The following is a 16,565-nucleotide window of genomic DNA, read 5'->3' on the forward strand; positions in this document are numbered from 1 at the left end:
GATAATTTTTTGTTTACACTACGCTTATAGCGCACCATTTCTTTTTGTTATTGGCGTCCATCGTCACTAAACTACTGTAACTTAATTCTGAAGCACTGCACAATCCAAACTTTCCACAACAACTGAATAAACTCGTCTAGCAGTTCAGACCGGAGTGACTGTGACTAAGCTTTCATGTCAAGACACGATTGTTTGTTTGTTGTCCTTTGTTACCGTTGCGACGTTTGTTATAACAAGGTGCAGTCGTGGAACATTCGGTATATAGAGGTGAATTTTGCTACAAGAGGTTCTAATAACGAAAAATTCACTATACTGTGGTTACATCCAGGATTACTAAAAAATTGTTATATGAAGGTTATGAGCATGCTTTATTCGTTATGTAGAGGTGAAATTTGCATTGATTCTTATGGAGACTTCTAGGGGATTTAAAAAAAATCGTTATATCAAGGAATTTGTTATATTGAGGTTCGTTATATGGAGGTTTGACTGTACAAGAAATTATCCAATTATGTTCCAAACTTTCTTTTATATGAAGCCATCCAATTTAAGTACAATATCTTGTTACATGTTCATCTAGAGTAAAACCAAAAATATATCTCTTACAGCAGAGTGGGAGAAAAAGTTTTGTAAATGTTATTCCTCCGCAAATTAAAACTGAATATAATTTTTGTGCAAATGCAGTTTATGCTTTTTTTACCGTATAATCAGCTAAAACTGTTCTGAATTTGCTTTGGTTTTAAAAATTATATTTCCTTAAAATATGTGTTTTTATAACATGAAGTTACATATTTGTCACAAATGTTCTTTTTATAAAAAATTTAAAAATGGAAAGATTTATAGTAAATATTTATAAATTAACTTAGTGCTGTATTGTGTAAGAAACAAACCACCATATAGTTTGTATGACAATTTCAAATCTGTTCTTTACCTAAAACTAATATAAACTTGTAACTTTGAGCAAGAATTTTTTTAAGAGATGTTGGTTTAGTTTCCAGTTTGTAACACATTGTTAAAGATCTAGTGGTCAATCAAACCTTATCAAATGGTTTGGCTTTTTAGAAAACTTTCATTTTTTAGTAAATATATATATATATATAAGGATTCAAAATCAGTATAAATAACAATTTTAAAAATGTAACCACTTGAAATTTACAATTTGCTAACACATGAAACTGCCACATTTTGGTAAATATTGTTCCATTTGTTTGAACACGTTCAGTTCTTATGTATAGAAAATACAAATGAACACTTTGAAAACTCCTGAAATGGTCACATTACAAATATTTTAAATTAAAATTAATTACTTAGACAGTAAAAATAATGTTATACAGGTAATGAAACTTAAATTTGGAAATTCATGAGACATCACAATTTAATGAGAATGTATAAAAACCAACCACAAATATAAATAACTTCCACTCTATTATTCTCCCTTTGACAGAAATACTGTATTCTGAAAGGAAACAATCCTACTTATATATTAAAGCTATCCCACACCATATCTCCAACCATTCAATGGTCCAGTGTTGGTTGATAGTTATATAGTGTGGAACAGGCTATTTTGTTCATTTCATGTATAGTAGTGGTTAATTAATGCTATTATTTTAATTATTGCTTGTTGCAATATTGAAAAGGGATGTTCAGTAATAAATATAATAATGACACAACATTAAGTATAATGTATATTACACAGTTTCCATTGAACTAAATTTATGTTCATTTACATAAAGAAGTGTTACTAGAGGGACAGCAAAATAACACAACTAATATACAGGGTGTTCTATCCACTTTAGTAAAAAAGTATACAGATACAGATTGCTCCAGAGTAGTCATCACACATTTATTCTGTTATTTATCATCAGTTCTGAACAAACAAGGCATCAATACTTTTACCTTTTTACAAGCTTTGTTCTTTTAAATGTCGAGGCAATTTTTTAAACACATCTTAATAATACATACAAATATGCAAAATTACAACACGTAATTTAAATACTGTTTCTGAGATATGATCTTTTAAATAAAACCTCAGACAGACAGGCACTAAATGAAGCGAAATAGATTGAACATAGTGTTGGATGAAATTTTTAGTTCATTTTGTAGATGAATAATATACCAAAACATTTTTCCATATTTTTGTAAAAGCTGTGTATAACTGTGTTTGGAATAATGCTTTTTATTATTTTTTGAAATGAATTACAATTTTTTATACTCAGAGAGAGTTAGAAACAAACATTAAAACATACAAATCGTTCCTCAACCATTTTTATTGTTTTCTTTTTGTTTTTATATTCAGCAACTGTAATTACCTTTTGGTGAAGGAGGTTCAATTGTTGCCATAATCTTCTCCACTTGGTTTATGGTGGAAGTGCCAGGGAACAGTGGCTTCCCCAACAACATCTCGGCAAGTATACACCCAATACTCCACATGTCAATACCCTTGGTGTACCTGAACACAACACATATGATTGGTAGTCAAAGTGTTAAGGCACGCTTTTTTCAGGGGTGTCCCAGATCTGTGACCTAGCCTTGGGGTATTAAGGCTTATGAGAAATCAACATTTTGCTCGCACCCTTCCTATTGGCATCAACTACTCAGCCTGATAAAAAAAGTCTGCTGCGCTTTTATCATTTGTTCAGTTTTCATTGAAAGACATTTGTGAATGAAAGCCTATATGGATGCATAAAATGTTATTACAGATGTTTAATTTGAAATTTGTTTCTAATATACCCACTTTCCTGAAGAGCATTCCAGACACTTATCCTAGAGAAGTGCAATGTCTCACAATAAATCTCACATTAAGCCACTGCTTAGTAGGCTACATTTTTCAGAATGTGTGTCAATCATTTAAGTGCCTCAGAGCTGTGAGAACAATCACCACTTAGGAAAACAATCTTATGTGGGTGCCATGGATTTTATATCGGTTGAGGTCGATAATGACAACTCACCGCTTAGCAGCCACCAGTATCTCTGGAGCTCTGTACCAGCGAGTGGCAACGTAGTCTGTGAGGGAGGGATCCAGAGGAATCTGGCCGGAACAGGATGACAGCTGTACCACAGATCTAGCCAGCCCAAAATCTGCAATCTTGCAGTGGCAATGCCCATTGAGCAGAATGTTGGATGGCTGCAACAAATAACAATCAAGACCGATTTTGTTTGTTTTATACATTCACAGAAATGTTTATTGTTATATTAAAAGTAAGTACTATATATTTGACTTTGATATTTAATTTCAAGATTAATAAATATATCGAAGAATAATTATATTCACATTGATATAAACTCTTCAAAAATATGTTTCTTCTAGTATACAACTTTTTAATGTGGCTTTAAATCTGGCTATGTTTTTATTTGTTACATACCAACTGTAATTTGTTATATTAATTTATTTTTTTTATTTAAATTTTAAAATAATATTTAAATTGTGGTGTTGGCTGTTTTGGAAACTTCATAATTTGGGTACAAAATTTTCCTTGTTTGGACTTAAGCTAGTTTTTATATTTTATATATGACTTATGTTGATGCTTGTGTAAGCTTTATGGCAATAAAAGTGTTCTATTTTGTTATTATATATGTATATATCTTTGGGAAGTGTCCAAAATCCTGTTATCTTCACAAAACAATATAATAATTTATGAAAAGGAACAAAAAATATTAATAAAATTGTGTAACTTTAATTTTTGTGAATTAATATATGATGCAGTGTTTATTTTTTATTGTGCCGAATTTAAAATTTAGTGACAACAGGAACATTTTACATAAAAATAATTAGTTTTAGTTTGTTTTATTTGGTTTAATTTAGTAAATGTTAAGTTTATTTACGTAATAAATTACTTTTAAGAAATCTGTTTGCTTTTTAAATTTATATTGCACAATTCATGTTTATCTTGTTTAAATATATAGTATTTTATAATAGGGTTCCCTAGTAAACATATTTCACAACATGTACAGTTTTAGATGGATATTTTAAATTAAGAAAGTTTCCTCGTCTACAATAGGCACAAATAACAGTGTTCTAGCCCTGAACTAGGCAGATCAGGCTATTTAGTGTGTTAACAAGGTAAATTAGAGTGACTGTTCTCATGTTAAGTTTCCTAGGTGTTGGCACTTCTAATTAGTAAATGGCAGCTGGCTGGTTAAGTCCAACTGATTTTCCCCACTAATAAATACACTTGTCAGCTCTTGAGTCGACCACAAGCCACCTGTGCAATAAATTTCAAACAGATTCCCTGCCTTTGAGTGACTTTATTTTCAATTTTGAAATGTACTGTAAATATTAATTTATTTTTCGCAACTATTCAATGTATTAAAAAAAATTTTGTTGCACATAACTCTCATGAAAATATTTAATCAAATTTTTAGATAAATATCAAGTTTGACCAAAAAAATTACTATATGAATGGTTGAATTTAAGAGTGCAAACAAAAATTGTTATGTTTGATATTGTAAATTAAAACTCAATCAATAGAAAGAAGATTATGTAACTAACATAAAAATCTTCAATAAGGTCTCACAAACATTTTATCCAATCTTATCACAACCACATCAAACCTTGTGTCTACCCAGTGCCATACCATAATTAGTTTTTAGGGGGCCCAAACCCATCAAATTATATTTCATGGTAGGGGAGGGAGTGAATCAATATTATATATATATATATATATATATATAATGATATAAACTAGTTACCACATTTATTTTTCTTAATATTATATGATGAGTGGTTATATTTGGGAATGTCTTTGAATTAGGTTCCAGGTATAATAAAAATGACTAAAAAAACATTATATGCTTAAAAGATATATTAGCTAAGTTACAGAAAATGCCTCATTTAAGTTGAATTGCAATTTTATTCCTTACAGTTTTTTAGTGCATACATTAACACTTTTATAATACAAATAATGGAATTCCTAACTCACTAATTGAATGTACAAATCAATCATGACTTTCCTGGTTTACTGACACAGACAAATCATTTATTATAAAGATAAAGAGCTTTCTAATTTAAAAGTGTATTCAGCATCTAAGTTCCTTAATGATGAGTTAGTATTATAGAATTCTTAAACCTAATTCAACAAATGTGATTTTATAGAATATTGTGGCATACACCTAGTGTAAAACTCCATTATATTTTGATGATTTTAATAATTTTCATGTTGTTCCTTTTATTAAATTTGCAATATATTAAAAACAAAATTATTGATGAAATATTTAGATAGTAAATATGCTTGCAATTATTGAAATGCTTTTATGTATATATATATATAAAACAGTTGCATATTGTTTTTCAAGTGAGCAACAATGTATTATCTTTGACATGCACAAGCATGTGTGTATATGTAATTTAGTAGTAAGTAGTATTTATTTTTGACTAACAATTCTCTAAGTACAAAATTATATTTTACTAGAAATAATATACTGTATTGTATAGTTTCCAAGTAGCATAATTGGAAATTCAGATCGACATCCCGCACCATGCCAACTTCACCATTGAACCAATCTAGTCTTAAGTTTAGATAAAAGTAACTAATGAAAATGTATTACTTCCAAATTAATATTTATGTTTCTGAATCCTTAAAAATAATAAAGAATTAAAAGTGTAAATTAATTTAGTATTGAAATTATTAGAAGTATATACTTGTAAGAGGATTTTATTATATTTCTGACAGTTTGGGAGGGAATCGGTCTACCTAGGTTCTCATCTAAAAAGGCAGCTGTATTAACCATCATGATAAAGCGATTTATTCTTCAAGTGTATACAAAATTTTATGTAAAAAATCAAACTTCATAGGAGTTAATCAAATAGTTTTATCAAAATATATCAAGTTCAATAACGAAATTACATAAGTGTTTGGTCTGGAAATGTGACATAAAAAAATTAAATCAAATCTTGATCAAACTTTTATCTTTGAACAAATTTAATTGAATAGTTTCATAGGACATTAACAATGATTTAGTTGAGAATATATTAAAAAGAATTTCTGCTATTGGGAATCGGGAAACAATTTCTACTGTATAGTATATAAACTATAATCTTTACAACTATGAAATAAATAACAGCAAAGAATGATATAAATACAAGACCTTGAGATCACGGTGGATCACGTTGCCAGAGTGTATGTACTTAAGGGCCTTGAGCAACTGATAGGTGATGTAGCGTCTGTGGATGTCCCGCAGAATATTGCCTCGTTCGATGATGTTGTGTAGATCTGTTTCTGGACAGTGAAATACAGGTCAAATAAACTAATTCTGTATGGGAAATAAAATAATTCTTTCATTTAAAATGATTTAAATATAAATGCTTTAAAAGATGTACACAACTTAAACTTCATTTCAGATATTTTTATTCTGTTCTTGTTCCCAAATTTGGTGGTTTAAATTTTTTCAGAAAAACCCCATTTTGAAATTAAAAAAGTGGATTGATCCAGTGTTTTTAATACACAATACGTAATCTGTGAGCTAGAAAGTTTTTATATTATTATTTTAGAAATGGCAAAACTGGAAATCACAGGCTTTTTTACCTGAATTTCAAAACTCTTTCTTTCTCCTATTCCAATGGGCGAAAGCAGTGTTTAGATGAATCCTTAAGGCCAGAGAAAAGTTTTTGTAATGTTCTGATTTATTTATTTTTCTGAAACACTTTATTTTTGTAACTGATTTTAAGCTAGTTAAGTTTTGAATACTGAATGAACTAAAAAACATTTACTTTAATTATTCAATATAATTTACTGTTTATTTTGACAATAGAGAATGATCTTTATTGTCATATTGTAAAAGAATACTACATTAGGCAAAATATGTCCATTATCAAAATATTTAACAATTTTGTTAAACGTGTTTAAAAATGGGTTAAAAATACATTTGACAACATAAATTCGTGTTTGTATGTAATGGAGTTATCATAAATAGGCCATTGACTAGAATTTCATGAGGACATTGCCATATCAGTTTACCAAAATGGAGGGCAAACAACATTTCGACTAGTGACAATACAAAGTGAGGATTTTATATTCTGCACAGAAAAAGTCCATTTTATTTCCACAACTAAGCTATCTATGATAAAAAGCTATCAAATCAGAGTTATCTATATCTACACACCAACACTAAACTATATATGTTATTACAGTGCACATATTTAGTGCCTTTGGTTATCTCCAATGTTTATTCTGACACTCTTGATGGAGACCCAAATATGTACAAGGATATACAACTCTATACTTCTGATCAGATCCAAGATCTGATAGCTCTAATCATATTCGCTTTGTGCACCAGCTCTCAGCCTCTTTCATTCAATGACATAAATGTTGTAAAAGTTGAAAATAGTACTTTTTTATTGTCAGGAAACTTTTATATCCACGGCAATTCAGGATGCATTGTTAAAAGTCACAATCAGTTATATACTTTCTCCAAAATCTCTCCAGATTATAAACTAATTTTCTTGATTAAGCAGTAATTTCCATTTTCCAGCAGTTTATATGTTTCACCAGATGTAGTGTACATGCATTGCTGAAAAATGGGCATACTTTTTCATAATCAACTAGGCATTTTAATTTTAAAATTCTTGAGAGTTTGTTAAATGACCAGTAATACCATTGTGAGAATTGAATATGACTTGGATGAGACCATGTCATACCTTTAAAATAAAACATTGCAAAACTAACTATAAATAAGGAAGAGAAATGCTTTAAGACTGTTCCTGTTGGATAAAACAAGGTTTTACAGTATAGCTGACTCTTTAAGTAAAAACAGGTATTTTAAGTATTCATCGCCACTAATGAGACTTCATCCCTGGACAAGTATCAAACTCAGACTAAAGCTGAATAATTTATTTACCCATGTACTCAAAAACTAGATAAATATCTTTATTGTTGATAGCTCGATGGACACTGTGGAGTCTAATTATGTTTGGATGCTTGCAGAACTCCTGCAAAAACATGATCTCCCTGAAGGTTCTTTGAGCATCTGTAGGGTTGCGGAAAGCATCAAATATTTTTTTCACAGCAACGGCCTCTTTTGACTTCTTATCTACTGCTTTCCATACAATTCCATAGGCCTGCAAATATAAGAACTTTAATTAAATTGGTAAACATCTGCACATTTAAAATTCACTATGTTTAAACATTTAACTAAGTACAATTGCAAATTCAAACATTGTTTTAACCATAAGACATAACATTGTTGCATGGATTCGTGAGGTGATACATAAATAATTAGTTATATACAAAATATTTTAACAACCATACATTGTTAACACATACATGTTGACATCGTTAGACTACTTCCAACAAAATTATCTTTCTTTGTAGATCAAGTGAACTAAATAAATTAATGTTATTCAGTATGTATAAAATATTTACACTCATAAACATCCAGTGTATGTTCACTAATATAATATGAACAAATCATCACAATGTTCCAAATGTATTCTGAAAAGTGTTTCTTTAGACAAACAAGTCTATGGGGGGTTTAAAAATATAAGTGATTTTTAACTGGTTCATAGAATAGAATAAAATTGAGCTTAAATATTATTTTTTAATTTCTCTTGTCAAATACAAAAGTATTTAGAAGAAGAATATTTATGAAATTACAATATTAATATATAATTTAATGAATCAATTAAAGGTTTTGAAAAAATAGCCAAGTGCAAACAAAACCATTTACATTTACATGGTTGTTCTAATCAGTTTAATATTCAAAACTGTTGTTAAAAGCTATATCCCCACCCGGTCCCTCACCACTAGAAAGTCTGAGGAAGTAACATTTACTTACAAAAACTAAGATAGGTACAGTATTTCATGCTAAGAAGTAAGTAGAGAACAATACTGTCTTTAAAATAGTTCATAAAATTAAGTGTTATAAAAGAATCCAACCTTTATTACACTTAAGTTAAAAATTTGTTTATATGTGTTTGGCATAAGTGTTTATTGGCTATGTCCTACACAGCACCTCTTTAAGCTGTCAGAAGACACTCGAAGTAATCAAATTTAATGTTATACATATAACTTTGAACTAAAATAATATTTTAATTCATTCACTAGCATGCAACACATTATTTTATAATATAGTTTAGAATCATTCCAAAGTATCACTTCTGACACAATTGGAAGGAAAATTTCATTTCTGGCCAATTTTATTTCAAAGTATAACATTAAGGCTAGTTTTTTATGACTCTTTTTAGATAGTCAATTTAACTTTTTGTAATCTTATTGGTTAATATGTTACTACAACACTTTCAAATACTAAAATATTTCATTATCTTGAAAACTAAAGATTTGTAGTTACATAGTTATAAGCATAACATTGGCTTTTAAAACTGTAGACATGGTTTGTTTGCAATAATTTATAGAAATTATGTTTTGTGATATTCACTTCTACTACTTTGATATGTCTCAAAACTTTGAATGGCCGCTACTGTGTCTTATTTATTCCAAAAATATTAACCATTTCAATGTACAAAATTTGTCAGATGAAGAATGCATAATAATAATAAAGTAACATTATTACCTACAATTATTAATTTTAATCCTATTATACTACAAAATAACAAAAATAATAAATAATAACTACAACATTACAATAATAAAGAACATGGTATTAAACATGGAATATTAACAACGATTAAAATAGTAAGACAACATAATTAGAAAATGTATAAGGCAATAAATATTATATAAAAAAATAACTGGTTAAAAAAAATTTTACAAAGGAACCAGTAAGGAAAAAACTGTGATATTGCTCTGTAAGATGTAATAACTTTGATATAACTACATTATCCTTTTTTTACTTTAAACAGTCACTATGTCTTAAAATCTTATTAGGTGATATACAGATATGCATAATGAAAAAAGTTGTTTGAAATTGGTTTGAATTTCTAAATAATGTTTGATTTTTTATCTTTGTAAAATAGTTAAGATAAACTTTTTACAAATGTGAATGGCCAACATCTTGAAACATTTTATTAACTGTTACAGGCCAACAAAGTTATCCATGCAATCTGTATGTATTATATTTACACCAAGTGTATTTTCAATAATTTAATAATGCTGTTAATATATTCACTTATTGTTGTTTTGTTCAATATTTTATTTCTCAAAACTTTTGTAAATCACTATCTTGAACCTTACTGGCCAATATACAAAAATGGTATAAACTAACAAACTTGATTGTAAATTATCTCAAAATTTTGCTGTGATCATAATTACTGAGTGTCACCTTTCTTTACACAACTTTGAGCAGCAACCACCTGTAAACTTTAAGAGATATAAAAATGTGTTGTTAAAAATCTGTTTTAAATTATTTCACATTTCTGAAAAACATTTTATTATTGGTCTATATTGTGAAATAGTTCAGATACAAAATATTGCCCAAATACAAAAAGTTATAATCTTAATAGTTTTCATTAGTTAATTCTAGTGAACAAACTTATCCAAGATACTGTCGTGTATGAAATTTAGTTTGAACCCATTGCAAATTAGAATAGTATTAGTGTTCATAAACCCTGCATTTTAGTGCATAAGTCCATATATACTTCAGTTATATAAATTTTAAGATGATTATGGTTGTTACGTGTTCTGAGGTCATAATTGGCTAAAATGCAAAATACCTTGCAGGAGTGATTGAGTTAGGCAGATTTCTATGAATATCTGAATATCATCATCATTAAAGGAACTCAATGTTAAGTAAGCAATTAGTTTTTCAACTGATTTTAAAAATGCATTTATAAAATTTGTACAATTGTTCTAAAGAGGATGAACGCAGTAATCATTGAATTTATGGTGTTAGTGATATATTAGAAATCCCATACCAGGGTACTTAATAGATCATCGAATTGTCAGTTATTCTTTTTGGACTGTTTGAGGAGAAATAGGCCTCCTGGCTCTGAGGTTAGTCCATTTTCAATTATTCAATTTTTTTTAATGTTGCAGGTGTTTTAATGCCCATACAACATAATTTTACACGCAGAGTACGAGAAGCGGACCTGATTTTATATATCACTTATTATAATTATTGTTACTTTGTATATTAAATACCTGGACTATCAATTGATATCAACGTATCTAAACTAATAAATAACTCATATTTTTAAAATTAAAAGAATTTATTTATTATGATTACAGTGTACAATGACCCTGTAAATAATTAAAAGATCAATTATTACACACAAGAGTTATGTAACCATGAACAAACAATGAGGGTAGGTAATAGGAAACATCTCATTTAAATAATAAAGAAACCATAACAACAAAACAAACATGCTGAAAAAAGAAACACACAGTATTTTGTTTTAAAATGCTATTTTGATACGTTTTCTAATATTAACTATACAAATGTTTATGTAGACTGTCAATTAAGTATTAAATGTTATGTTCATAATCTGAAAACATTTTTACATTGGGACAGATGATTAAAGTTAAATGTTCAAATTAATCAGTAACAGTTGAAAATATTAATATGTGTAATTATGCAATGTCGATATGAAAACCGGGTCTGATTATCATACTCTACTCTGTTTCACTTCACCTTTTGGAGATACCCACCCCTCTTTTTAAAGTTGACTGATTTTTACCCAATCTTTCCAAAAATATGTGTTTTTATATTTTTTTTTTTTTACAAAAAAACTTGATCCCTTCAACTTTCTTATCTATAAATTTGGAGAAATAAAGTTACCCTATTGCAGAATTGGTGAAATTTCTAACAGGAATAATTACTGCACTCTGCACTTCATTAATGCTCATAATACCAAAGACTACTCCAATGAAATATATACAGATATTTTTATAGTGAGTCTATACAGTGAACTGGAATCAGGTAAATAACATTTGGTTTTGAAAATGTCTAAAATTTAATTAAAAGTAGGCCTACTATAACACACTTTGTTATTCACAGGTACTTACACCTTTTCCTATTCGTTTTTTAAAATCATATTTTTGCATAATGTGATCATCGATTTCTTTAAGTGTACGCATTATAAGAGTATAAAATCTTGAACTAACAGTTCTTAGAAATATTAATTTCATCCCATTTTTAAAGTGCACAGCAGCAATTAACTTAATTGCAACTAATAAAGCTCTTCAAAAACACATATAAAAACAATTAATTTTAATTATGTGACACCAAATTCTCCATAGAAAAATGACTCTTGATAAGTCGAGAGTTGTTTGTAAAAGGTATGAAATGAAATGACAATACTAAACTTTGGTTAGTTTGGTTTATAATGCTCGTTGCTATGGATACGTACACATCTGTGCTTATTGATCAATCATCTGAATTGTTTTCTCTGCGATAGTGAGATGGCAAATAAATCACAAATGACTTTTTGTATTTCATAAATCAATTACATCTAAACAAATGTCTCGGCTAATGTTTCGTATCTAATTTAATGGTACATGTATTTTTTATAAGTATCAGAGCAAGTCAGGTGTAAGGTATTGCTTCGTAAAGGTATTGCAAGCACCAGCGTTCGTTGGTGTCATTGTTTAAAACAGCTAATAATAAGGAATTCTTTTATCTCTCCTATATGAGTATTAATTCTTTGTTAATTACTAATTTTAGAAACATGCATTATTGTTGTTACTAACATCAATAATTTACATTGTGCCTATGTTCAAATGTGGTACAAACTTTCAGGGCCGCCGCATGAGAAACTACAGGTTTTAAAAACCTCAGCCTAAAATAACAAATGTAGAAAATTGCAGACTAAGGCCTAATATATGAGTCAAAGAAACAATGTGACGGCAAGTAGGCCGGGTTGCTGCGCGTGTGACATTGTGTGCGCGACATGGTTGGCTAATCTCCTGTGGCTCTTGAGGCTGCGGACTAACTAAAATCTACACATAAAGTAGCTTTGGTAGGAATGGATGATTCTATTTGAATGTTTAATATAGCTCCAGTTCACCTTCATTTTATTGCAGCGTCTAGTATCTAACGCTGTTTCAGACTTCTGTGCGTTTGTTTGATAAACTGCTGATATTTGTTTTATTGATGCTGCTTACTAATGCAGTTGGTATATGAAATGTAACGATGCGGTAAAGTTCGGACTCGGAGTTGTAGGCTGGCTGTATAACATGGTGTAGTAGTTGGTAATTGGTTAGGGCCCCGCAACCAGTGTGTAGTCTCGGACACAATCTCAACATTAGGCGGATTGTTCAATAAAACACGCAAAAATGTAAATGTCTCCTAGATTACAAGAACGCTACTACATGCATTCAACATTTACGAACGAATATCGCTTAATATAAATAAACAAGTTGTATCTAACAAAAACTGACGTAAATTGTTTCCAATTTATATATATATATATATATATATATATATATATATATATATATATATATGAATATAATATAATGAATATATAAAAAGAATATATATATATATATATTCTTTTTTTTGTAAAATATTACATTTTTTTACTTAGTGATGAGTTTAGTGTAAATGCGGGGTTCATACAGAGATCCCAAAATTTCATTTAGTGGTTGGTCAGAGTCTATACCTAAATCTATTCTAATGTACAGATAAGTAGTCAATTATAATAGTATTATGCATTATCGCAACACATCTGCCTGTGGATTATTGCTATCGTGATGACTAAGACAGTTAACACACATCGCCAGTGTGTGCTGTATAAGTACCAGTACCAATAGGTTAATGTGGGTTCATGATCAACTATAAAAGTTTATTTCGGAGACCTATTTCTTAAAAAATATATGTACCACTATATTCTAGGGATTTTTTACCCAATGAAAAAGTGTACCAGAAGTATATTCGTCAAAGATAACAAACCAGAGAGCATAATAACTATGAACACGTGTTCTGAAGTGATTCATCTGATAATGTAGGTAGATTTATGTACTTAGAAACTTATCCAAATATTATTGACTTTTGGCTGCTTGCCAAACTTCAATGACGTAGTGACTGTTTGTGATTCAACAGTGGATGTGTAAAGATGTTCGTTCCAAATGTTTATTTTCCAAACTGATGACGTACACATCGCTTGGCACCATTTACCACACGCTACAACAGTGTTTGATGGATGTCTATGTTTTAAGTGCGGACAGTTGGCAGACATTTACTTTTTCTGTTAAAACATCTGTGCAAACGTAAACTTATGTTCGAGTACCTAGACAGACCAGCCTGATTTAACCTATATTGTTCCAAATTTAGTGGATTTATTATTTCAGTTCTTTTTCTTTTGAATACTTGGGATAGTTATTGGATGTGATTTTTAAGTTCAAGCAGAAAATGTCGAGGTCTAGAATTGGTGGCAGTAAGTTGTGGGTGCATGGTCGTTTTGCTTTCTTTTTGACAGTGTACAGCACATCGAATGTCAAATTTAAACCTAAAAGGACTGGGAAAATATTTGCTATGTTGTACAGTTGTTGTGAATAATGATGTAAGTTATTATTTATTGCACAGAGTAGTCATATGTTCTACAACCAAGTGTTTAAAGTGCATATAACCATGTATTTAGTTTGTAGATTTTTTTTGTGTTTTTTGAGGTGTGTTGCCAACTAATTTTACATATGTCTATTAATCTTGATTTTGCTCTCTGACCCTAATGTGGATAGACTTAAATAAGCAGCCTCCACTCCTTATTCAGTTGTTTTATCTAATGTTTTGATTGTTTTATCAAATATATAGAATTTGATATTACAATTAATTTATGGGTAGGGTAAGATAAGCGGACCCTGTTTTTTATATCGAAATTGGCAAATGATATTACTTAATCATAACCATCCATAATGATTAATTATTTTGGACAACTTAAATAATCTATATCAACAGCTGTAAACACTTTCAAATAACACTTGTAATGTAATATTTCAATTTTATATAAGTAACGTTTGATTATTAACAATGGCAGTCAATTTTAGAAAACTACACAACATTGCTTTGAAAGATGATAAGACATGTTTTTCGTGACTTTAACATGATGGACTCGTACCCAAATAACCCATTATCTGAAATATTTGGGAAAGAAACAACTGTAACTGTGAGAGGAGCAAATATGGTCGTCTGCAGTTTTCCTTAATTATTGGTTATAATAATTTGTTTTATCACTGTAAATATTAAATTCATATTTTAATTTAAAACATATGATTGTTATTGAGGACTATAGATACTTTTATATCGATTGATAGCCTAGGATTTGATAAGCGAATATTAGGTATTGATGATTACATTCTTCAATATAAAAAACCAGGTCCGCTTATCGTACCCTACCCCAATTTATTTAACTTACCGTATTAACCATAATATTGTTTAATGTAAATAATAAACAACAAGAAGAAAGTATTTTAGAGAATTTGTAAATGGCGATGAATATGAAGAAATTGTGTACTCAATAATAAACAGTTGAAATCTTTTGGCAAATGGCCAAGAGAAATTTGAGGAGTGGAATACTGGCAGACCAGCTCTGTGATTTTTTTTTACTGCAGAGAAGTACGCCTATCGGGAGAATCCTTTCCTTCATTATATAATGTCGTAGTTGGATAATATATTGAATCGCTCTATAATAACCATCTAACTAACAAGTGTAGGTTTCTTATTAAAGTCTTCCTCCTATTGTTTATATTTATTGAAGTACTGTTACTAATCTAACGAAATGTAGTTATTTGTAGGTTGATTATTTTACTGGAAAAGATAGAGATATTTGGTGACTCCAGATAATGGTGACGCTTTGATTAAACTCTTCCATGAACCATTTCATTTTTTGTTTGATTTTGCAGGTGCGTTCTTATGCTCTAAAGTAAATATATAACACACATTTATCTCTGTCTCACTACCTTGACTGGAGAATACCATAAACCCTACTTTGAAAACTTGTTGAAGTGAAAACTTCTTTAGGCGCGTTGAGCGTTTTGGTAGAGGGTAAAATCCTCGGTTCGCGTCACCGACATGCTAATGATACTAACCTGATGAAAAAGTCAGTCTCGCTGTGTTAAAACTGTCCCGGCGGAGTATGAAAACAGACTGCGAAAATCAGTGACCTTTACGGCTTCCTCTCACGATTTAAAAGTGAAGCCAATGTCGTACAATTCTGTAAGATGCGTCAAATTAAAGCTCTTAATATTGGCAATCTATTGGTTACATCTTTAAATATTAAAAAAATTTCGAAATAATTTTGATTATTGTTTACATTTTACATAGCGTTTACAATGACAAGAAAAAAGTAGTAAGCGAGGATTTTTTTTATTTTTTGGTCAGACAAAATTTGTCAGCGAGAAAGTTGTGTGAAAATAGATGAATATTTTTTTTTTGTAATTTATCATTTTTTTATTGGAAGTTTAGTTTAGCCTGTAGTAGCGTATGAAGTGATGAGTGAACGTTTCTGCCGGAACTGTAGTTGGCGCATTGGCTCACTGATACCGTATTAACTCAATAAATTAGTTTATTGTGCAATAAACATACCTTTACGAAAGAACCAAGTTAATTTAACTAATTTATTAGTTTTAAAAATATTGTGGGTTTAATTGTTATTGCAATTATATACTTTATCCGTAGCAATAACTGTATTATTTACAACGGTGTTCAACTCACTGTTGTTCACTCGGTGTTTACTCACTTAT

The 16,565-nt window shown here is 29.5% G+C and overlaps 2 protein-coding genes across 3 annotated transcripts in view; one reads left to right on the plus strand and one right to left on the minus strand.

The window, feature by feature from the left end:
• The window catches only part of LOC124368670 (mitogen-activated protein kinase 15), a 38,190-nt gene extending 26,011 nt beyond the window's left edge, over nucleotides 1-12,179 (minus strand). The window contains exons 1-5 of the mRNA XM_046825945.1: nucleotides 11,892-12,179; nucleotides 7,831-8,050; nucleotides 6,082-6,212; nucleotides 2,946-3,121; nucleotides 2,307-2,446 (exon numbers count right to left, since the gene is read on the minus strand). Coding sequence (XP_046681901.1) covers nucleotides 2,307-2,446; nucleotides 2,946-3,121; nucleotides 6,082-6,212; nucleotides 7,831-8,050; nucleotides 11,892-12,014 — 790 coding nt within the window. The 5' untranslated portion in view covers nucleotides 12,015-12,179. The remainder of the gene's footprint in view (nucleotides 1-2,306; nucleotides 2,447-2,945; nucleotides 3,122-6,081; nucleotides 6,213-7,830; nucleotides 8,051-11,891) is intronic.
• A 1,819-nt stretch (nucleotides 12,180-13,998) lies between these two features.
• LOC124368674 (sodium/hydrogen exchanger 9B2-like) overlaps nucleotides 13,999-16,565 on the plus strand; it is a 73,832-nt gene continuing 71,265 nt past the window's right edge. Inside the window, exon 1 of one of the 2 annotated variants that reach the window (XM_046825966.1) lies at nucleotides 13,999-14,263. In XM_046825966.1, the coding sequence (XP_046681922.1) occupies nucleotides 14,239-14,263 (25 nt within the window). In that variant the 5' untranslated portion in view covers nucleotides 13,999-14,238. Of the gene's footprint in view, nucleotides 14,390-16,565 lie in introns of both variants that reach the window. The other variant, XM_046825984.1, reaches the window with a different exon arrangement.

This window comes from Homalodisca vitripennis, chromosome 1, assembly GCF_021130785.1.
Source record: "Homalodisca vitripennis isolate AUS2020 chromosome 1, UT_GWSS_2.1, whole genome shotgun sequence".
Classification (NCBI taxonomy): Eukaryota; Metazoa; Arthropoda; class Insecta; order Hemiptera; family Cicadellidae; genus Homalodisca; species Homalodisca vitripennis.